Genomic DNA, 23,815 nt, shown 5'->3' with positions numbered 1-23,815 from the left:
AGTTAGTATGATATCCTTTTTTTGTGGGTGGTTACACAGAAAAGTGAAGTTCCTTAAGCAAGTGATATAAGAAAAGCAAGCAAAAAGGAAAATACAAATAAGACAAAAAAAAAAACAAGAAAATGCGACAAAGTGGCATGAAGATAATATGTCTGAGGATGCTCATCATGACTACACGAAAAGGGCAAACAAACATTTATATCAAATAGAATCTTTTTTTTTTCGTGTCGTTTTCTTTTTTTGAATTCTCGTGTCATCATCTTGTTTAGGGATTATATGGTTAAATAAGTTCAAGGACGCGTTAGTTTTTTTTTTTTTTTCTTGATTTTATTTTTTCGTAATTGTATTGGTTTTTGCGTGAGTAAAAGCTATGATTTTGTTTCGGATATTTGATATTCCATTCACGGAAGTTGATGTTGTTTTTTTTTGAGGATTGAAATTTTGATTTATTAGAAGAGATGATTTATTATTTTTTGTCTATGGATAAAAATCAAAAAGAACAAGCGTTTATACAGATTTTTGAGAGCGATAGTAAATTAATTCTCTTTAAGCTGTCGTTTCCGGTAATTTAAGATTTTCAGAAACTTGCAATATTGAGTTGAAATTTATGAGTTTTTGAAATATGTAGTAGAATTCATGTTTAAAAGCCTTTGAAATCTGGCTATCCACAAGGTTATCAAGCTTACGAGTGTGAAATGCAAAAAATATGGGCTTTTATAAAAAATTACATTTTTTGAAAAAAAAAAAAAAAAAAAATAAGTTACAAAACAAATTCCGACTTTTTTTTTTAATTTATGAAAGGCTGCAAATAAGTGAAAAATGCTCGTATTGAAAATTTGTAAATAAAATTTGAAAGCTTTAATATTTTTTAAAACAAATAACATCTACTAAATGCCCTGGAAAATTTCAAAACGATGAATTTTTGCGAAATTTCGTTTTATATGTGGACTACTACTCTCTTAACAGCAGCATGGGAAATTTATTTTTGGAACATGTTTCAATTTTTTTGAATAGAAAAAAATATTTTTTTTTTTAAAACGCTTCCAATAATGAAAAAAATCATGTGTGCACAAGTAAAACCTTAAAAAATCTTTTATTATATAAAACAAATGAATTTAAAGGTGATTGAGTTAAGTTAGATTTTTTTTCAAGAAAAATGATTTTTTAAGGTTTGAATTGCACTCATGATTTTTTTTTTATGACAACTTATAATAAATTTTATATCATTTGAAAGCTTATTATTTAACCTTTTATATGACGCTTCAATCATATTTCTATGAAGCCTACAAACAAAGTAAGAATTTTTTAAGGCGAACCATGTTGAAATTTCAAACTGAGATTACGGTATACTTTCTACACCTACACTGAAGAAAAGAACATATTTTCACCGTTATTTCAGGATTTTGAATTTAAAATTCTAAAAAATCTAATAAATAAATATACCTACCTAGTTTAAATTTTAGACACACCAAAGAAAAATTTTTCAAAATTTAATTTTTTTTTTTGAAAATTTTAAATTTTTATTTGGTTTTTCTTAAATATAACCATTATTTATTTATAAAGTGCTCATTGAGAATTTGATTTTCATACTTTCCAAAATCATACTTAACAAAATCAAGAATGTTTTTTTTTTTGTTACTTTAGTTTTTGGGCTAGTGTATTGGGAAACAATTACTGTAAATTCATTTCCTTTAAAAAATTGAATGGCAACAATGGAGAACCATTTTTGCAAAGGGAAAAAGGGTTATAGATTGAATGAAGATTATCAGGGGCAACTCTGTTTTTCAAAAGAAGCAGGAATAAAAATACTGGTGCCTTTGGTCAAAGTCAAAATAAATTGAACAACGATAGAAAAGTTGAAATTGGGGGTGTAGATCTAGGTAGGTAGGTAGAGATGGCGGTCAAAGCAAACGAGCTTGCTGACCCAATTAGCGCAGAATGCGCCGTTTTGATACCAAAACTCATGGAACCTATGATGGATTTATTAGAAGATAGAATTTAGATTGATTTTAAGAGGAAAAACAAGTGTTTAGGAACTCCTAAATCCACTTTGTTGAGTTGAAGAACGAGATCAAGTCTTTGATCTTTGATTCTGATATGTTATCTATGTCATTAAAGAATTCACTCTCCAGAGAAAGTGCTCTATATCTAGCGAGGGCCGGACATTGGCATAGAAAATGGAAGACCGTTTCTTTTTCTTGCTGGTCCAAACAGCTGCGACAGCAAGTATTGTGTGGTATACCCAACTTTGCTGCATGTTCCCCTATCGGCCAATGTCCTGTACACACCGCAACGATTCTGCTAATATCTTTTCTGGGTCTGGAGATTAAATCATTGGTTTTGGATTTATTATAAGTGGGCCATATTTTCCTAGATATGACGCAGCTATCTAAACTATGCCACCTATTATTTGCTTTTTTTAAATAGTTTGAGAAGATATTGCCCTTCATGACTCCTATTGGAATGTTAACTGCTTCTGCTAGCGACTCATGAAGGGCCGATCCTTGCCTGGCCAGTTCATCTGCCTTTTCGTTGCCCTCAAAACCACTATGTCCTGGGATCCAGACTAGAGTGATTGTGAGGCTTTCGCTCAGTATTGAGAGTTGCTCTCTGCACTGCTGAACCAGTTTGGATGATGTCATGACTGAAGAGATTGCTTTTATAGCTGCCTGACTATCTGTTAGTATAGCTACATTCTGGGTTTGATTTAAATTTATTCTTAGTACTTTGCAAGCTTCCCTAATTGCGAGTAATTCTGCTTGAAACACGCTTGCAAAATTTGGAAGTCGAAAGGATTTTGAAATATTAAGGGATTCATGATAGACACCCGCACCGACCCCACAGTCCATTTTTGAGCCATCATTGAAAATACAAGTGTCGAAGTCTCTCGTCACAATTCCATCTTCCCAGTCTGTCCTCAACGGGAAGCTGACCTTACAATTCCTTACAGTGTTCAAGGTAGGAGTGTGATAGTCGGTAGGGGTCAGAAACATATCTGATGGTACTAAATTAGTTATGTCACTATGACCAAAAGGTTTTACCTTCCAACAGCCGGTTTCTTTTAGCCTTAATACGCTACAAGACACCTGGTATTTGACATGAAGGTCTATGGGTAAAAGGTGCAAGAGAACGTTTAGAGCCTCAGTGGGGCACGACCGGAGGGCTCCAGTCGTCCCTACGCTTGCCGTTCTCTGGATTTTCTTAAGTTTGTTGATGTTGTATGCTTTACTTAGAGCAGGCCACCAAACAATGGCGCCGTAGGTAAGAATGGGTCTTACAACCGCTGTGTAAGTCCATAGAATCATTTTTGATTTAAGGCCCCATTTTTTCCCAAAGGTTTTACTGCAGGCATAGAAAGCAATGCTCGCTTTCTTAACCCGCTCTTCTATATTTAGCTTCCAGCTCAGTTTAGTGTCCAAAATTACACCTAAATATTTTGCGCTAGAAGAAAGTGATAAGATTTGGCCGTTAAGCTGAGGTAGAGGGAAGGCAGGGATTTTGGTTTTAGTTGTAAAAAGCATCAGTTCCGTTTTACTTTGATTAACTCCTAGGCCACAGCTTGTAGCCCAGTTGCTAACTCTTCTCAAAGCCGTGTCAGTGATCTCACTGATCACGGGTAAAAATTTTCCTGATACAAGTACAACCAGATCATCCGCATATGCCACTGCCTTCACTCCACTTCTCTCAAGCTTCACGAGGATATTGTTCATAACAAGGAGCCATAAAAGGGGGGAAAGAACGCCGCCCTGAGGCGTACCCCTGTTGACGCATTTATAACAGTGTGAATTTCCTAAACTTGCTTGAATTCTTCTCTCTTTTAGCATTGAAATAATCCAACTTCTGATGTAGTCTTCTACTTCAAAAGTCACTAGGGCCTCGAGAATAGATTCGGTTAGGACATTGTTAAAAGATCCTTCTACATCTAAGAAGGTAGCTAGGGTATATTCTTTAAAATGGATCGAGTTCTCAATTGTTCGAACGACTTCATGGAGGGCTGTTTCCGTAGATTTGCCCCTCATGTAAGCATGCTGCGAACTCTCCAAAGGACATCTTTTAAAGATCTCTCTAATATGGGTTTCAAGAATTCTCTCCAAGGTTTTGAGTAGAAAAGATGTTAAACTGATTGGCCGGAAATCCTTCGCGGATTCATGCCCTCTTTTTCCCACTTTGGGAATGAAAACCACGCTTACTTGTCTCCACGACTTGGGCACATGGTTAAGAAGAAGGCAGCCTTTAAAGATTTTTTCAAGCCACGTAACTGCTATCTCTTGCTGCTTTTGTAGCATGATAGGCAGAATACCATCAGGGCCTGGAGACTTATATGGAGAGAAGGTGCTAATAGCCCAGGCTATATTTTCTCTTGTTATCAGGGAGTTAACTTGTTCTGCCGTAACTGACAGCAAAGTGGGATTTATGTTCACTTCAGAGGTATTGTCTTCACACCCTGGAAAATGAGTAGTCATCAGTAGTTCCAGGGACTCAGCTGGAGATATAGTCCAGGATCCGTCAGGCTTTTTAAGGAATGAGGGATTGGTATGTTCCCTCGATAGAACTTTGCTAAGCCTGGCGGAGTCCTTTATAAACTACTCAAAACAAAATAGGGCCCACCCAAGATTCATCTTGTATTTTGCCTAAAAAATACTTATTTGGTGAACATTATCGAAGCGAAGCATTTTGTTGTAGAGTTTGCATGTGTATGAGTCCATATCAATGCTTTGAACAATAATTTTACCGTTACCTCCAAGTGAATAGGCAAAAAAGCCCAACGCTCGAAAAACAATCAATGCAAAAATGTATTGCATTTCTTTTCTCAGTCCGATTCTAGCGTTGTTGCAAAGTGTTGCTTTGTTTAATTGTTTGTTCCTTATTTTTTGTGATTGAACGTGATTATCATGCCCGGTTCTAGACGCCATTTGGATACTGAAAACGCAATTAGAGCGGTAAATATGCTGGAGCAAGGAGGGTCCCAAAGGGCTGTTGCAAGTCGTATCGGTGTCTCGCGGCGTGCTATCTGAAATGTGTGGGAACGCTTCCAGGAAACTGGGAGTGTAGCAAGGAGACCTGGATCAGGAAGAATTCGAGCCACAACTCATCAAGAAGACCGGTACATTCGAATAACTGCACGGCGAGAGCGTACTGTAACCGCCCGGACCTTACAAACTCAACTGCGGCAGTCAATTGGTACTCAAGTCAGTGATCAAACCATTCGAAATCGACTCTATGAAAATAATCAACGTTCCAGAGTGCGTGCTATTCGGCCGAAGCTTACACCGGCCCATCGGGCAGCGCGATTAAGGTACGCCCGTGAGCATTCAAATTGGACCATGGACAACTGGAGGTCTGTACTCTTTACAGACGAATGCAAGATCAAGTTTTTTAGTGATGATAAACGAGGACGCGTATGGAGAAGGCCAGGTGAACGTTTTAGCGAACCGTGTATTCACGGAAGTGACCGATGTGGGGGGGCCAGTGTTATGGTATGGGCTGGAAAAAGTTTGCTAGGCAGAACAGAGCTGATAATTTTGGATGAGGGCACCGTTACCGCTGCCAGTTACATTTAAATGGTAATACGACCTGTTGTGATCCCATTTTCACAAAGAGTTGGCGACGGGTTTGTTCTTATGCAAGACAATGCTCGCCCACATACGGCCCGTATCACCCAAGCAGCTCTTTCTGACGCCAATATTTCACTTTTGCCGTGGCCAGCAAAAAGCCCAGATCTCAATCCCATTGAGCCTTTATGGGACCAGTTAAAAAGAAGCCTCAAAGAAAATCACAGCAGCGTCAACACTAAACAGGAGCTCATAAACGCGTTAAAAGCCTGTTGGGAGCGCATACCCGAACAAAACGTGAAGCATCTTATCGAGAGCGTACCAGATAGGATTATACAGTGCATACGGAGTAGAGGAGGCCCTACTCGCTACTAAGCAAAAGAAATCAACGCGAAATCATAACAACAAATAATGAAATGTAAATTTTTCTGTTTCTTTATTTTTTTGTAAGTTTACCTATAAAATGTTTTTTCTGTGTAATTTGAATAAAGAATTTTTTTCAGTGTTAAAAATGTGTACAGTATTATTTAATACGACGCTTAAACATAATTACCAAAAATAAAAATGTAAACACTAATATTTTTCAGATGAGGCACAAAAAACCTAGTGGGCCCTATTTTGTTTTGAGTAGTTTATCTTCAATGGAATGGCAGTATTCCTCCCAGCTTTCTCTTTTGGATGATGCTATAGTATGCTTATAGACTCTTAAACAGTCCTTATAGGGTTGATAGAATTTGTGTTTATGGCAGATGTTGAAGATTGTTCTAGTCATTTTCCTTAAATTAGACAAGTCTTCATTCCACCAAGGAGGAAAAGTTTTGCTACTATGTCTTACCGGGCACGAAGCCTTGAAGGCAGTAATCATCGATCTTTCAAAGGTCAAAACATTTGACTCAAGATCCGCAACCGTATCTGTACTCAGATTAGGTATGCTGCGTAGCTTTGCGCTAAAAATTTGACTGAATTTCTTCCAGTCAATTCTTTTGGGATTTCTATAGGGGGTTGGGATTTTGGTTTCAAAATTAAGTTGGAAGAGGATCCAACTATGATCTGAAAAAGATTTTAAGGGCGAAACTCTCCAATTTTCAACCTGCAAATCGGAGCAATTATTTATGAGAGTAAGATCCAGTACATCCTCCCACCCTTCATAGTTACCCGAACTCGGGAAAGTGAAGGTTGGAGTAGTACCTCTATTGCAAATAATTAGGTTATTTTCAATAATATAATCAAATAATGACTCACCTCGTTCGTTGATTTCTGAACTACCCCATAGTGTATGCCGCGCATTTGCGTCACACCCAATGAGTAGGCTAGTCTTTGATGTATTGGCTTCAGATGTCAGTCTGCGTACCTCATCCGGCGGTGACTGCTGGTCATGTGCCATGTACGCCGAGGCCAAAAGTAAGCTGTCGGTATTTGAACCCTCTAATTTAATAACTGTTAAATCAGAGGTGCTAAAATTGGGACACAAAAAAGCTTTTAAGTGTTTTTTAGCTAAAATACATGTTCTTGGCTTACCTTGGTTCGAACTGACGGGCTTATAAAAAAGGTCATATTGGCTGTCTCGGAGGCCTCTCACTTGAAGGCCATTTACCCAGGGTTCTTGGATCATGCCCACATCGAAGTTTTCCTCCCTTAGGAAAACTCTCAGGTTATCTGAGGCACATTTCGAGTGCTTCAGATTAACCTGAATGACGCGCAGCATGTTTTTAATTCGTGAAAGATCCTGCACAGTCAGTTACCGGCACCTTGCCGGAGGTCCCAGCCTTTTTGGAGACATCGTCAACCTCAACGATATCCTCAACCAGGTTAGGGTCCATATCCTGACTCTGCAGAACCTTAATTTTGACATTCCTAATGCCAAAACGAAGCTTATAATCGGCTTTATCGAGAGCCCCACGGCTGACTTCGCAGATCCTCAGAAGATAAGACGCGCTGTTCTTTTGCGGTTCCTCAGTCTTAATGACTACCCAGTCATGCATCGGAATCAGCGGGTTTAACCTCTGAAGACTACGAATCAGTTCCGGTCCACTTGGCTTGATACTCATGAGGGGCAGCCAAATGCGAGCAAGCGGTTGTCTAGGTATTTCCTTAGCTGGGATAAGCTTGAGCTTCAAGCCATCCCATTTATTGCTGATCTCAGCAATACTTTTACTAAGGAAACCCCTAGAAAACTCATCCTCGCACTTGATTACCCTGTATCCCCTGAGCATCTCACCAGAGTCAAAACTCGGGTAGGGTCCCTCAGTTGCTGTTAGGGTATAAAGGAACACCATCTCAGAGAGCTTAGCCTCGATGGAGTTCCACACTGACGTCAGAGCTCTGTTGTCAGTGGAGAGCTCATCTACAATCGCCACTTGAAGATCGTCTCTGACAATCTCACTTAAAGTGCGCGATTGCGCCGCTCCCTGAGGTGGTGTTTTCTTAGTAGTGCCGCCGGTTTTAGATCTCTTCTGAGGAGGATTAGCTTCCTCACGAGACCTATTTCTCTTGACGGTCTTTTTTGGCTCAATGAGAAGATTGTTGTACTCTTCAACAATCTTCCCATATTTGATTTTGTCAGCGGCATCGTTCTCGTGGGGAGTTCCAGCTTCCTCATTTTTAGCAATCTTGCCAAGAATGAAGGAAGCCCTCTTGAAATCCGCTCTACGATGCGAACTCGCTGTTCGTTTCTTACGATGGGTAGCATCGCTTTGGCTGGCTTTGCTACCCGAAGGCTTTATTGGGTTTGGTACGGGTCGAAACACAGGGGTACTATGGCTGGTACCACCTGTATTTCCAATTTTTGAAGATTGCTCAGAAATGCTAGTGCCTCCAGCATTAACTGAACAATCGACGATTGTTTCCTGGCTCGAGGCCAAAAGTTCATCCTCCATATCGGAGGATGTAGTAGCGTCTGTTTTGTCTTTTCTGTCCATTTGAATTTGATTTATAAAAAATTTGAGTCCCACGAGTAGGTCGGAAAGGAAAGGTCAACCCCGGCAGAGCCGATTACCGGGGCAAGGCAAAAATATATGACGGACCCTGCCAAGGCGTCCGAAAATGATAGCGCTCACCCCACCACTGAAAATTAGGAACCTTGTATCGATGGTAAAATTGCATTTCTGGTTGTTTAACTATTGAGGAGTTAAGGAACAACACAGCTATGCAACCTTACCTTAGCTGATCCCCATCTTGCCAAAAACGAACAAGATAAAAACTGTGGTGATCATTACCGCCCGGCACCCACTAGGAGGGTTTGATACAAGGATTTTTGCCGAGCGTAGATCTAAAAATATGGGCGCTTTTTTCAAAAGTAAAATAGAAAATAGGGCTTAAAATAGGGGGGCCTCTGTGGAGAGTGAAAATAAATAGAACAACAATTTGAGTGCCCTCTAATACTAATTCGCAACCTTTTCAAAAACTTTGATAAAATAAGCTGAAAACACTTGTGTAAATTTATTTGATTTTTTTTTAAAGATTTATAGATTTTGAAAAAATCTGACACTGTAATAATTTTTTTATTTTCAGGAACAAAATTTTTGTGTTCAGAAATAATCGCACCAATTCGCTCCGAAGTTGATGACATTTCCTTATTCATCATTAATTTTGAGGATTTGTCAAATCCATCAGCTGTGGAGCCACCATTAGTCGCAACACTAAGTAAATGTAAGTATGAAAAATAATTACTTAATTAACATAGTTTTTCTTATCTTTTTTTCCTTTAGATTTTTTTTAACAAAAATTTAACTAGAGGGTGACTCATTAATTAGTTGTTTAAAAAATAATAAAAATTAAAAAAAATTTTTTTATAAAATTGACAAAAGCTTACAACTAATTTATGATTCCCTTCAAACCTTTTATCATCCTTTTTTACCTTAACATTAATCCCCTCAATTTTATTTGCAGTTGATAGAGCTCGTGCTAGTTTTAAGCGTTCATTTAGATTTGGTAACTTAAGAGAAAGGGGCCTTAGATTAGCTGGGTACTTGACACCGCCTTCCGATGTTACCCAAGAAGAGGAGGAAGCGCACGAAAAGTAATTTCAAACTTCCAATGATTTTATTAATTAATTCCGCTATCAAAACAAAATTTCAATAAAAACAAACAATTCATTACGCATAATAATACTCGCCAATTTCGTCTTACTTTCTTACTGCATACCTTAAAACAACTCTGTTTCCACACACACATATACATACAACATAATTCACTGATGAGTTTGTCAAACCCATTTTTTTTTTCTTTTTGCATCTTTTTTCTCTTTCTATTTTGACAGTTCTACCTTCTAATATAATTGCAGCCAAATAACCCTCCCTAAAATCGAGTCTGGTAAACTCTGGACGCCAATGTCAACACCAACACTACGAAGTAAAGAGACTGAAAAATTACGTGATTCCTTACGTTTAGAAGATTTAAAAGTCATTTTACCTGAAGTAACATCTGTTGAGTACCGTTTTGATTACAAAAATGTTTATTCTGTTAGTACTGATTTATTTTTCAACAAAGCTAATAAGATTTTTTTTCTATTCTTTTCTCTTGTCTCTCTCTTTTTCTCTTAAAAAAAAAAATTATTATTTTATATGATTTTGTAAATTTAAATTCCGTTGTTTGTTAAAACCTCTTTGTGTCAAATATCATCAACTGTCATTTGTCAACTGTCATCATCTGTCAAAAAATCATCGATTTTGTCTTCTTTCAATTCATATTTGTTAAACCCTTCATTTTGAATGACGACCATAATCTGATAATCCCATTTCATTTCGTCTCCCTTCTTTCTCTCTCTCTTTCTCTTCTCTCTCTTTGTTTTCTCCTTTTTTTTTGTGTATTTTTGCAGAAACCTACAGTTATCACAACAACACAAATTACAACTGCAAAAGACAAATCAGAATTTGTACATACCAAAAGTTTAGATTTCGATAGTAGCCAAATAAGAGGTGAGTTCATTCGTGTTACCAAAAACTACCAACAAAAAAATTGTGTGGAATGTATTTTCTTTATATCTAAAAAAAAAACTAAGTTATTTTGTTATGTGTTTTTTCTAACCCCCCTTGGTCTGTACTAACACTACACTACCGACTGGGGTTTGAGCATACAATTTCAATTCTATAAAGTTAAACAAACAAAAAAAACAAAATAAAAGCTCTTGCAAGCGCTTTTTTCCCACCAACCAGAAGCTATTTTCTGGTTGCTTTACACTTTAAGTTCATATACAAAACAGCCACAAAAGTTCAAAAAAGCTCGTTTTTGATTTTTGTTTTGTTTTAAATATTTTTGTTCTCTTGTATTCATGACATAAACCAATATCAGAAGTTTATTTTGAAAAAAAAGTTATAATGCTTGGTTTAGGCCATGACTAAAGTTTTGCTAGACAGATTTGATTTTTTCTATGTTATTCTATGTTTTTTCTATGTTTTTTTTTTTTAATTTTTGATTTAACTTGTGGTGAAAAAAAATTTAAATGTTTTTTTTCGAGTGTTTCAGTGTTGAAAATTATTTTTTTGTTTAATAACCAAAATGAACGTTAAAATAAATCGCTTTCGATGTTTTTCTTCCCTTAAAACTATGAATATTGTTAGTAAATAATTGCGGTACATTTCTTTTTTGTTTAAATAATTTTTTTATTTTTGAATGAGATTTGTCAGTGTTTTAATAAGTGTCGTATATAATCTTTCATTCTGCTCCATTTGTTTCCTTAAATCTTGCTTATTTTTTTCTCTAAATAAATAAATAAATCATTTGTCTAATATATTTTAATCCAACGGTAAAAAAGAGTCATGTGTAGGATATAAAAACAAGAAGTTAGGAATCAAGTCCAATTTTCTATACTTTAACAAGTTTTTTCTTTCAATTTATTTTGTCAAAGGCTTTCTTTCTCAAAAACACTAACAAAAAATATATATAAATCAAGCTTAAAGCCTAAATGAAACACCAAAATAAAATATAAATTGAAAAAATAAAAAAAAAAAATCACTCACACTAACAAAAAAATCCAACGCACACCCTTCCAAATAATTGTTCTTCTAGTAGTCTAATCCCTTACTATTACTTTTTTTTTCTTTTTTTTATTTTTATTTTTTTATTTTATTTTTTTATTTTTTATATTTTTTTGTTTGTGTAAAACTGTTCTTTGCTGCTATTATAGATGAGGAACAAAGACTTATACATGTTAATGAAGTAAATGAGACCGCTAAAACGGCAAGCGATCGTCGTGGTCAAATGCAAAAGCGAGCGCACACAATAGACGATTTTATGACAGGTAACCTTATACAACAAAAAAACAAATTAAAATTAATTTTTTAACAAAAAAAAAAAATCAAACTAAAAATCCAAAAAAAAAATACTAAAAAACGAAAAGTAGCAAAGGAAAATAAAAATAATAGTTATATTCTAGTTTCTTTTTTTACTTTTTAATATAATTTAAATTGTACATTTATTTTTTTTTACATATATTTAAATATTAAAAAAAAAAACTTTTGTATAGAAAAACAACGAACCTTAAATAGAAATAATAAATAAATAAAAAAAAATTCCATGCAATCAGGAACGAGATTTAATTTTTTTTTTTAATTCAATGATAAGCTTCAAAAATCCTTTTTCTTTTTTTTTTTAATAAATTTATAATTTTAAATCACTTTTTTTGAAATTTAAAAAATTAATCAAATTAATTTAAAAATTTTTTTTTTTTATTTTTTTCGCTTTTAGTGCTTAAGTATAATTTTTTTTTTGTTTTTTTTTTTTTCAATCGCTTTTTAGCAGGATATTAACAGTGAATAATGCATAATTAAGGGAGTGAATGTAAGAATTTATTTTAATATTGATGGTGTCCGTTTGTTGTTGTATTTTTAGTTATTTTTTTTAAGTTGTAGATGGCATTGCACGGATTTAAATCGTTTTGTGATTTTTATAAATTTTAGTAGTTTGGTATAGTTATTAAAAAAATAGTTTGCTTTTATTGCAATTTATTTTTGAAAATAATTGAGGAAGACAAGACAAAATTAATTAATTAATAAATATTTAATTAATTGTTTTAATATTAATTTAATTGGATGACCAAGACCCAATAAAAAAATGTAATATTAAAAATTTGTAAAGTAAAATTTAAAAAAATTAAAAGCTCAAAATAAATTGAAAATTTTTCTTGTCTTCCTCTTAGCAATTTATATTGCATTTTGGTTTTCTGCAATTTTTTTTTTTAAATATGTAATTTTATTGAATATGATTAATTATATACTTTAAGGAGCAAAAATGTCTTAAATGTGTATTTACTGGTAGAATTCTAGTTCAAATAATTATTGTAAATTGCTTTTGATATTTTTAAGACCTATATAAAACACACAAATCTTTAATAGCCAATTTGAAAAATAAGGCTAAATTACTGTTTAATGCAATTCTTAATAATTAAACTGAATTCATAAAAAAAAAACTCATTAAATTATAAAAAAAACCTACTCGAAATGAGTTTTTTTTGTTCGAAAAGATTTCAGTTTTGCAACAATAAAAGCCTTTATATTCACTAAGGCCATATATTGTTTTACTAAAAAAACACCAAATATTTTTTATGAATAAGTTTTTTCTCAACAATATTTTGTTAAAATAATTTATTTGAAAAATTTTTACAGGTTCAACTGGTCAAACGTCCAGACAATATTTTCCCTATGTCTCCTCAGAAAGTGATCTACAACGATATAAAGCAATTCCAATCCGTCAAAATGCATGTCAAAGTGAAACACATCACCAACGGACAACAAGTTCATCACTGTCAAATGTGCCTTCAGATTTAAAATCAGACCGGATAAAGGTGAGCAATTGCATTTTGATACTGCACAAAAATGTTTTTAAAGGTGCGTTTTATTTAATTTTATGTCACAAAAAAAAAAAAGCTTTAGCTTTTAATGTGTTTTTTTAATTTTTTCTTTTTTGTATTTTATAATTATTTTTAACAACAACAAGAAATCCAAGAGTACACTAAAAATACTAATTTTTTTCACAATAATATTTCCAAACACGTACCTATACCTACTTAAAACCCTTAGTTTTTAAAACATTTTGTAAAAAGAAAACAATATTTTTATATTTTTTGCCCACTAAATACATAAATATTAAAAAAAAAAAACAAATCTATAAAATGCTTACCACTTCAACGATAGTCAAAATTATTTTTATAAACATAAAACGAATAATAAAAAAAAAAAAATAAAAAAAATTAAATATTAAATGTTGACATAAATTAATTTACCTATACATTGACAGCCATTGAGCACGCATAGCACGCCAAGAAGCATTGCTAAGCCGGTGGTGGTGGATAAGCATGAAATCAAAGTAACGTATTGTCTCGTTTATTTAACAAAGAAATCCCTCCTTACCCTCTACTTAGACTTCTTATAGATTTTTGTAGTTTTAACAATAATTAACTTCTTTTTCCCTTAGAACCCACAATGTCCATTTGAATATAGAAAATAGGAAAAAAAACCTCATAAGAAAAGTTCTCTTTAAAAGTTTACCTTAGAAAATTTCTATTACTTAGTTGCACGAAATTAAAGTTTCTAAAATTTCATCTCTATCTGTCTATTAAAAAATTTAAATTAACCAAAATTATTCTATTTAAAGATGTTTTTTAAAATAGTTGTTTTTTAATTTTTTCTGGTCTGGTTTTTGATAGTTATTTGCAGTCGAAATATTTTTTTCTTACTTTCGGAACCAGATACAAATCTTCATATCAGAGTCTCGAAAAAAATTTTAGTTTATAATAAACAGGCACATGCATTTAGGTACAAAATTTACAACTATTTTTTCACATTTTTGAAGTTTATTGAAAAAAAAAAATGAAATTTACAATTTTCTTCGAACTCCATCTATTTCTTTGGGATTTTCAAAATTTTGAGATTTAAAAAAAAAATCCAACATCAACCCCTTGCCGAAAAACGGTATTCTAAAAATTTTGCTAAAAACCTTCTTTTTTATGGGTTTTCGAAAAAAAAAAATAAGATTATCTCTCTGCACAAAAAAATGAAATTTGAAAATTTTTTTACTAATCCTTTTTTTTTTGATTTTCGAAAAAATCCAAGAACAACTTGCCGAAAAAAATGCACTTTTAAAGATTTAATAAAAATCCATCTACTTTTTTTGTTTAAAAAGGTTAGCTATAACTCCCTGCCAAAACAAAATTACTTTTAAAAAATTCCCTATAAACTCATATTTTCTTTTCTTTGGATTTTTGAAAAAAATGCATATTAAAAAAATTCCTACAAATACATCTTTTTCTGGTATTTTCGAAAAAGAAAATCCACGGTTAACCCCATGACGAAAAAATGCATTTTACAAAATTCTACAAAATTCCATTTTTTTTGCATTTTCGAAAAAATACACATTAGCAAAAAAATTCATTTAAAAAAAATTCTTACAGATATATCTTTCTTTCTTTTTTATTTTCGAAAAAAAATCAAGTATAGCGCCTTGCCGAAAAAATGCATATTTCAAAGTTTTTCAAATATCTATCCCTCTATTTTTTTTATATCGAAAAAAATCATCTTGAAAAAAAGGTTAACCCTTGACGATGCATTTTTATGAAATTTCTTCAAAAATCAATTTTTTTTTTTTGCATTTTCGAAAAAATGCATTTAAAAAATTTCCTACAAATCCATTTTTTGCCGAAAGAATATCCGGAAAACCTTGTTTTTTTTTATGTTCGAGAAAAATCCTTGCCAAAAAAGCTTTTTACAAAAATTTCCACAAATCCGTGTTTTTCTATTATTTTTGAAAAAATTACTTTTAAAAAATTCCCTTCAAACTCATATTTTCTTTTCTTTGGATTTTCGAAAAAAATGCATATTAAAAAAATATTTAAAAAAACCATCTTGAAAAAAAAGGTTAACCCTTGACGATGCATTTTTACGAAATTTCTTCAAAAATCAATTTTTTTTTTGCATTTTCGAAAAAAATGCATTAAAAAAATTTCCTACAAATCCATTTTTTGCCGAAAGAATTTCCTGAAAACCTTGTTTTTTTTTATGTTCGAGAAAAATCCTTGCCAAAAAAGCTTTTTACAAAAATTTCCACAAATCCGTGTTTTTATATTATTTTTGAAAAAATTACTTTTAAAAAATTCCCTTCAAAGTCATATTTTCTTTTCTTTGGATTTTCGAAAAAAATGCATATTAAAAAAATATTTAAAAAAACCATCTTGAAAAAAAAGGTTAACCCTTGACGATGCATTTTTACGAAATTTCTTCAAAAATCAATTTTTTTTTTGCATTTTCGAAAAAATGCATTTAAAAAATTTCCTACAAATCCATTTTTTTGCCGAAAGAATTTCCTGAAAGCATTGTTTTTTTATGTTCGAGAAAAATCCTTGCCAAAAAAGCTTTTTACAAAAATTTCCACAAATCCGTGTTTTTCTATTATTTTTGAAAAAATTACTTTTAAAAAATTCAATTCAAACTCATATTTTCTTTTATTTGGATTTTCGAAAAAAAAATGCATATTAAAAAAATATTTAAAAAAATCATCTTGACGATGCATTATTACGAAATTTCTTCAAAAATCAATTTTTTTTTGCATTTTCGAAAAAATGCATTTAAAAAATTTCCTACAAATCCATTTTTTGCCGAAAGAATTTCCTGAAAACCTTGTTTTTTTTATGTTCGAGAAAAATCCTTGCCAAAAAAGCTTTTTACAAAAATTTCCACAAATCCGTCTTTTTCTATTATTATATGACTTTTAAAAAATTCCCTCCAAATTCATCGCTTTTGTTTTTATTTTCAAATAAAAATGATTGCCTTGTCGAAAAATGCGAATTACCAAATTCCAAAATCCGTTTTTTCTTTGTATTTTCAAAAACTATCAAGGTTAACCCCTTGCGGAATAAAAGAATGAAACCTAAAAAGAAAGTTAGTTTTCGGTTGCTTTGTAAAGAAAATATAGATAAATAACTGGAAGCCTTGAAGTGGTTTACGTAAAAACCTGGACCCTATTTCAAAACTTTTCAAAAATGTTTGGGACTATATTTGGTGAAATCTTCTAATTAAATTATAAACTCGTAGCATGTTGAATATCTTAACAGAGACAGACACATTTTTTTGGTGAATAAATCAATTTTGTCGCTATTTACGCAAATTTATAAAAAGTTATTTATTTACTCTCAGATATAAATTTGAATAATTTTCAATTAAAATAATTACCTACTTTAATATTTTATTTAATGCACTTGTTAAAAATCTGTCGCATGTTATATTAAAATGAAAAGGATTAACCTTGAAGCATGATTTTTTTTTCTTTAAAAAATAAAAAAATAGTTAATAGTTAAAAAAAAAGAAATAGAATTTCAATACTTTTTTTTCTCATATTAATTAATTTATTTAAAATGTTCTTATTTCCAGGATAATGGATCGGGGAAATTCTTTCAAGGGAGTCGTCATACTCCCAATATGGGAGAAAAAGTAGCACAGGTAAGTGCGTAGTTTTTTTTTTTTTAAGTTAAGAAAACAAAACATTTTTTGTTTGCATAGATCATTGCGCTTGATCATGCAATTATTGAGAAGCCCCCTTCCAATCATATGAATTTTGCTAAAAAAACATTACCTTTCATTAGTTTAAATCAAATGATTTCTTAAATGAATATTTGAAGAATCCTGAAGGATATTTTAAAAAAAATATGAAGTCTTTCTCATTCTATACTCCCAATAAAAATATTTGTCTGAATTTTATGTACATAAAAATAGCTTAAAGCTTGACTAATAAGGTCTTTTTTACACCTTAACAAAATAATATAAAAAAAATAATAATTTGTACCTAATGTCCTTCATTCTAATTATTTTTAAAGAATTTTTTTTTAATAAAAAAAAAAAAAAAAAAACCGATGAAAAATGGGCATATTATTCTCAGTAATATTTTATATTTAAGGTCCTGAAAAAGAATTTCTTAGAAAACAATATTTTTTTTTAATCTCACGTTAATTTAAAAGTTCAAAAGTTATAGGTCAATTTTTGTTTGTCAAAGGACACATTTATCAGAATTAATTTCAAACACCTTTCCAATAACTTATTGAACCAAAAATAATTTGCACAAAGGACGAAAAATAGCCGACAAACTAAAAATAAAGAGAAATGATAAAAAAAATCTCTATTATCAAGGTAAAAAATAATTCACCTAATTTTTCGTCCTTTCAACAAAAAAAAAAAAAACTTAAAGAAGACTTCCAAACTAAATGAAATCGCTTTTCGTTGGAAATTTCAGTCTTGTTTTTTCTCTTTTCCTCTTTTTTTTTTCTTCTTAATTTACAACCCAAAGTTGAATAAATTTTTTATTTCTTTTTGTTGCCTTTTTACTCAAAATAATTGCTTCTAGTCACGTTACATCCCTCCAATTTGAAAATGGAGGGAAATACCTAGTTTTCCATAAGCTAAAGCTAGGGGTCTAGTGTATATATGCATTTTATTTTCACTCTAATTAATTATATCCACGCAAATTTTACAGATTAACTTTGAAATAAGGGTCTTTTGTAGGTTGTTTGGTGATAGTAGTAAAAGTGTGAGAGGGAGAGAATTTGTTAAAAAGGGACAGAATAGAGAAGTCAATGGAATATGAAAACTTAGTAGGACATAGGTACTCACTTTACTGGAGGTTGTTGTTCTTGTGGCTGATGGGGCCTCATATTATTTTGGTAATATCTTTTTACGGTGAATGTACTGAATATTCAACCTAAATATTTTGGAAAGCTGATAGAGGAGAACATTATTTCGTTGGGAAGCTTCTTAATTTTCTGAATGAAAACATTTTGCAAGCCAATTTATTTCAATAAGGAAGTTACTTGTAAAATTATTTTTGTTTGTTTTAGTTTTTTGTGTGTTTGGTAGGAAAATATTTTAGGTCAAGTTTTCTTGTGTGCAACTCGAAATCTAATTAAATTTGAAAGTAAGCTTTTAAAATGCTTAAGGTTAAAGTTGTTTAAAGAAGAGTTCTTACTAAAACTTGTTTAAATATTGGGTGGAAATTTTAAAAGTGCATTGATTAGTTTTAATATGTAAAATAAAATATACATGAATACGTATCATTCTCGATTGTGATTTGGTACAATATTTCATTTGAACCAATGCTAGCTTAGTTGCTAAGAACTTTGCCAAGTAAAATATGGAAAATACAGGGCAGAAAAAATCGAATGTCTTGTTCGATTTCACTAGTCAAAAAGTTTTTTTTTATATAGAAATCAAAGTATATTTTTCTAATGGTTTTTTGTGCGCTGAGCTCGAATCTGAAGTCAGAAAAATTCTATCACATCACGTTTTTGCCATATTACCATGCCAAAAATCAGAAAAATAGCATTTGGGACATTCAAAATTCAATATCTCAAAAACTTTGCACGTTAGAGCTATTCTAGTGCTTGAATCAAATTAAAAAGGTCAATTACCATTAGAAAAGTATAATTTGGTTTCTATGGAAAAATATTTCTCGCCAATATTACTGTCATTTACGGAAAAATCAATTTTAAAAATCGTTTTTTTGTTTTTTTTTTCAATTTTTCTCAATATTTTCTAAAACAAAAGTAGGTATAGTTTTTCCACACAATCTTTAAAAAACGGTTTTAAGCTAAATAATTGCATTCTAAACTTTTCAAAAATCAAAAAATTTTCGGTAACTTTTTTGATTGAAATATAGGCTATTTTTTCAAATTAAATTCGTCAAATATCCAAAAATTAACTTTTTGCTCAAAAAACATTTTTAATAGATAGAATACATAACAAAGTAATTTTTAACCAAGTTTTGTTAAAATCCAACAATTTTTGTAAAAGATAAAAATACAAAATAAAAAATTGTATTTTTGCATTTTTTTCAATATTTTTTAGGTTATAGAAAAAAATTGTTTGAGTAAAAGTTGTAGACATTTATACTACCTACAACTTTTGGATTTGACTTTTTTCGATAAAACGTCTAATTTTGACAGAAATCGTAAAAACCATGATTTTTGACACCCACCCCACTTTTTCGCCCACCCACCCCCTTTCCCATAATTTTTTTGTGGGCAATTTATTTTTCCCCTTTCATATACCATTTATCCTAAATTTTCCCACCACCCATATGCTGCCAATATTTTTTTTATTTTCAAAAATTATTGGCACTGGTCTAAAATCATAAAAATCGTTTCGTATTCTTAATTTTATAACAAATTGTTGGAAACGGACTACCTCATAAAAAAGGTCTTAAAATCTAACCATTTGAAAGATATCCGAGGTCAAAGTTAAAATAATGTATGAAAACATTTTTTACTTTTTCAAAATTTTCTAAGAAGTCATTCTTATTATTATCAAATTATCAAGATGTATGCTTGTTGGAGCTCGCACGTTCTTCAAAAAAGGTCCTTGGTATTAAATCGATTGCCTTAACCGTTTCGAAGATATTCGTATCCAAATCCAAATGCATACTGGTCATAAAAAAAAAACTATTGAAATAAGTGGATCTTAGGGTTTGAATCATCTTCAAACAAAAGAGCTGACGTGCAAACTTGATTCAAAATCAAAAACCGATATGCTTCTTTGAAATGTAATTTATAAAGGTTTTATTCGGTCAATACAAATGAAAACCAAAAACCATTTATTCTCAGAGTCTTATCAACGTATCATAGCCATACTTAGACAAATACTTCCAACAAACAAGTCAATTTTGTTATTTTTTTTTCGTCTTCATTGTGATTTACAATGCAATTGTCTTCCTTATAAATGTAGAAAATGTACTAAAAACAGACTCTATTACAACATTCATTCTTTTATCTTTAAACAAATATTACATCGCCAGGTCAAATTAAATTTAAAAAAAATCTCTTAAAATATTTCAAGATTTTTATTGATTTCTTTAATTTTAAATGCAAAATTACTCTCACTTTCAATATATTTCGTTACCCTCTGAACAAAAAGATTAAAACCATCTTAATTTTCTATGGTCCTCCTATTGTCCTTTCGATCCTTGTTGAATGTTGATCCTTTATACATAGAAACAAACACAAGAGGATGCCCATATATATGTCAAAGATTAGTTCATTAATTTTTCAACATTATTGTCGTTGTTCACACCATCATGTGTGGTGTGTGGATGGATCTCTCTTCCGCAGCGCCACTCTGCTTCACTAAGTTAGGCAATCTTCTTTTTTTCTATATGAATCTAAATCCAAACCCCATCATGCTTTTTTCGGTATAATCTATAGCATTTTTAGATTTAGATCCGATATAGAAAAAAAAAAAAAAAAAAGAAGAGAGAACACCAAAAAAGAATAGAAAATAATATTGGATATTGGTTTGGGTATAATATACCCAAGAATTCATAGCAGACAAAAACAACAAAAAAAGGACATACAAAAATGCAAACACCACAGCTAGCTCCTATTCATTCCATCGAATCGAGTATATAGATACATTTTGCCTTTATCCAGGTCATGGTGAAAACATCAGAAATGGTTTGGTTGTAGTTTATTTTTTTTTTTTTTTATTGTTCATGTCCTTTTGTTGCAATTCGTCCTGTTAAGAAGACGAGAGATTTTGCTGCACTTCTTGTTGGTCTTATTTTCAAAGGATTGAAAGAAGAGACTGCATTTCGTAGGTGGTAGTGGATGGTGGATGGATAGATTCGCTTGTCTCAGTTGAACGGTCCCAATGGAGACCATAATGGCAGGCCAAAGAAAAATGAACCCAAGGCAAATGGCGGGCGGTGGTTTTTCCTTTTCCCATTTTTTTTGTTTCTTTTGTTACTTTTTCTTCTTTTGTTCTAGCTATTTGATGCAGAAAGTTTTTCGCTATATCTTACTGTCGCTGGAATAAGGAATTTTCATCCCACACGATAAATCTTGCCTTCTAGAGAGGCTTGTCTTTGATATAAAGTATTCCTGAACTTTTCTTATTTATTTTTTTTCAGGATTTTATAAATTAAGTTCACATTAGTTTTCATTACCAATTCCAATGCCAACACACTCTGTTTACATTTCAAGGTCACACAGCAAGACTTCTTGCACGAATAAACGGTGCATGTGTGACAGAGTGATATATGGCTGATATGTGACAACATTGTGCACTCTGTCAATATGGCGTATATAATAAAGTGTCACACACTTGCCTATTGAACTTCAAAATATTAGATTGTATTATAATTGGATTGTCATGTGGGTCAGCAATTGTAGGTGGTTTTCTGTTCGAAGATCTAAGAGTCCTACCTAAATGATGTCAAAGCCTCTATGTGTGCCAAAAACCTTGAACAAAGTGTTACCCGTGTTCAATATAACATTGTGTACCTTTCATCATCATTATAAACTCTTCTAGGCTTTTGTTGACCTTTAAAAAAAAAAAAGAAAGAAATTGTATTGGCCTTTTTGTGTCTATTAATCATGTGGAGACAGACAGACATTCTCGATAATGACTCTTAATATTGTATAGGTGTCTACTCGGTTTTTGTGTCCTTTTCTCAAGTTCTCTTTTGATTATTAAGGCTAAGTGGGGAATATGACAAAATGATGGTAATTATAATGAAGTATTTAGGTGCTTATGTTTATTGGAAGTGTCGATTCATTATAATCTGGATGATGTGGTGTTCATTTTGACTTGTCAATTTATTTTTGTTTGATAAATGTCTGTGTTTTTGTGAAGGTTATGCATATTGCGTGTGGTAATTGGAAGGACCGAAATTCTAATCAATTTATTGATTTTTGTGTAAAATATGTGATTCTTATGAAACTGAGAAGAAAACAATATTTTTTCTGTGCAAGTTTATTACGTATGTATAAGCAAATATTGTTCATATTGAGATTTAAAGAATGAACAGACACGTACAATTTGTACCTACACTTTGTCTTCCAACCACATTGACCACATTTTTTCTTTGCCTGAATGAAAGTTTAGGTAAGTTTTAAAGTATTTTTTTGACGTGATAACGTTTTATAAATCGATGAACCATGGCAGCCACCACAAAAAAGTGACGCCATTTTCTAACGTTACACTCTCGCACTTTCGCAGTGCGCGCAAAAATTTCAATTAAAAATTAAAAATAAACTATTAGAGATAAATCTTCTATAGCTTATTTGAAAGATAATAACCTAAAGCTTAATTCAAATGAAGGATTTTTTAAAATTCCATAATTTAATAGGGTAAACAGGGGTCAAAGCGAAAGATGAAATTTGGGCTAAAATCTAAACGGGAAGTTGTAGAGAATTGATTTTTTTTGCTATAGATAGACGAGAATAATTTAAGAATAACTGCATTTAAGAAAAAATTCTAAAAAATTTTGGAACTAAGTTAAAACTTTTTGTTTGAACGTTGTACACGTGTTGGGGCTATGACAAAATGATGATTTTGGGTAAAAGAAATTTTTTTGACAATTCTAAAGATGCCAGGTGAAAGATGAGGAAAACAAAAATTAGGCGTCTGATACGGATTTTTTTGCAACACTCTGCGTTTCGAAATATGAATTTTTGAAAAACACCTTGTTTTTTAGGGGTATTGTTGGGCAATTTTTGATTTTTAGCTTTTTTTTGGAGCGCTCAAGAAATCTCAAACATATAGGAAATTTAGGCTTTGGCCTTATGCATGTGCAAAAACTTGGAATCGTTTAGTGAGTTTTGACTGAATAACGGAAGAAACAAGTTTTTAAAAACACGTTTTTTGACCGTTTTTAACCGATTTTAATCGTTTTTTTCTTTTTATCTTTTTTTCTTTAATAGATACAGGAATAAAATATATGGAGTAATGATAGACCATAGACCACGACTAAATGTATGCGAAGTTTCAATCATTTTCGTTAACACAATTTTGAGATAACGGTAAAATAAAATTTTAGAATTCAACAGGTTATAACTTTTGACCGAGAAAGGATAGAAATTTTATTAAACTTTTATAAGCATCCTGATACAATTACCTTTCATTTGGTATATCACACATAACGGAAGACTAACTACAAGCTACACAATGTTAAATCAAGAAACTTGCGAAAAACCTCAAAACACCAGTGGACATACAGTGCGGTTCACATGGTTAGACGCACCAATTTTCGTTTACATAAATTTCATTTTTTTTGTGTGTGTGCAAGAATAACCAAAAAAATTGTATTTATTAGAATGGTTATTTAGTTCTTAATAGAAAAACAAAAAGAAATAGTGGGTGAGTGGAAGTTAACGGTACTTTTTAGTCCTTCTTGTCTGTGATGTAAGAAAAAGGGCAGCTTTTTTCGGTTCACATGATTAGACGCACACCATAAATTAGTTAGTTTGGCGAGATCTATTGCACTGATTTGATTAAATTTGAAAGATTAAACAT

At 31.7% G+C, this 23,815-nt stretch overlaps 1 protein-coding gene across 3 annotated transcripts in view; it reads left to right on the top strand.

Moving 5' to 3' along the window:
• LOC129921327 (potassium voltage-gated channel subfamily H member 2) overlaps nucleotides 1-23,815 on the top strand; it is a 333,339-nt gene that overhangs the window by 74,764 nt on the left and 234,760 nt on the right. For 2 of the 3 annotated variants that reach the window (XM_056003122.1, XM_056003125.1), the window contains exons 3-10: nucleotides 9,063-9,200; nucleotides 9,441-9,570; nucleotides 9,835-10,012; nucleotides 10,369-10,468; nucleotides 11,677-11,790; nucleotides 13,154-13,332; nucleotides 13,785-13,853; nucleotides 16,910-16,978. In XM_056003122.1, coding sequence (XP_055859097.1) covers nucleotides 9,063-9,200; nucleotides 9,441-9,570; nucleotides 9,835-10,012; nucleotides 10,369-10,468; nucleotides 11,677-11,790; nucleotides 13,154-13,332; nucleotides 13,785-13,853; nucleotides 16,910-16,978 — 977 coding nt within the window. The remainder of the gene's footprint in view (nucleotides 1-9,062; nucleotides 9,201-9,440; nucleotides 9,571-9,834; nucleotides 10,013-10,368; nucleotides 10,469-11,676; nucleotides 11,791-13,153; nucleotides 13,333-13,784; nucleotides 13,854-16,909; nucleotides 16,979-23,815) is intronic. The other variant, XM_056003126.1, reaches the window with a different exon arrangement.

Source organism: Episyrphus balteatus, chromosome 1 (genome assembly GCF_945859705.1).
Source record: "Episyrphus balteatus chromosome 1, idEpiBalt1.1, whole genome shotgun sequence".
In the NCBI taxonomy this organism is placed as follows: Eukaryota; Metazoa; Arthropoda; class Insecta; order Diptera; family Syrphidae; genus Episyrphus; species Episyrphus balteatus.
This window is presented reverse-complemented; position numbering and strand designations above follow the sequence as displayed.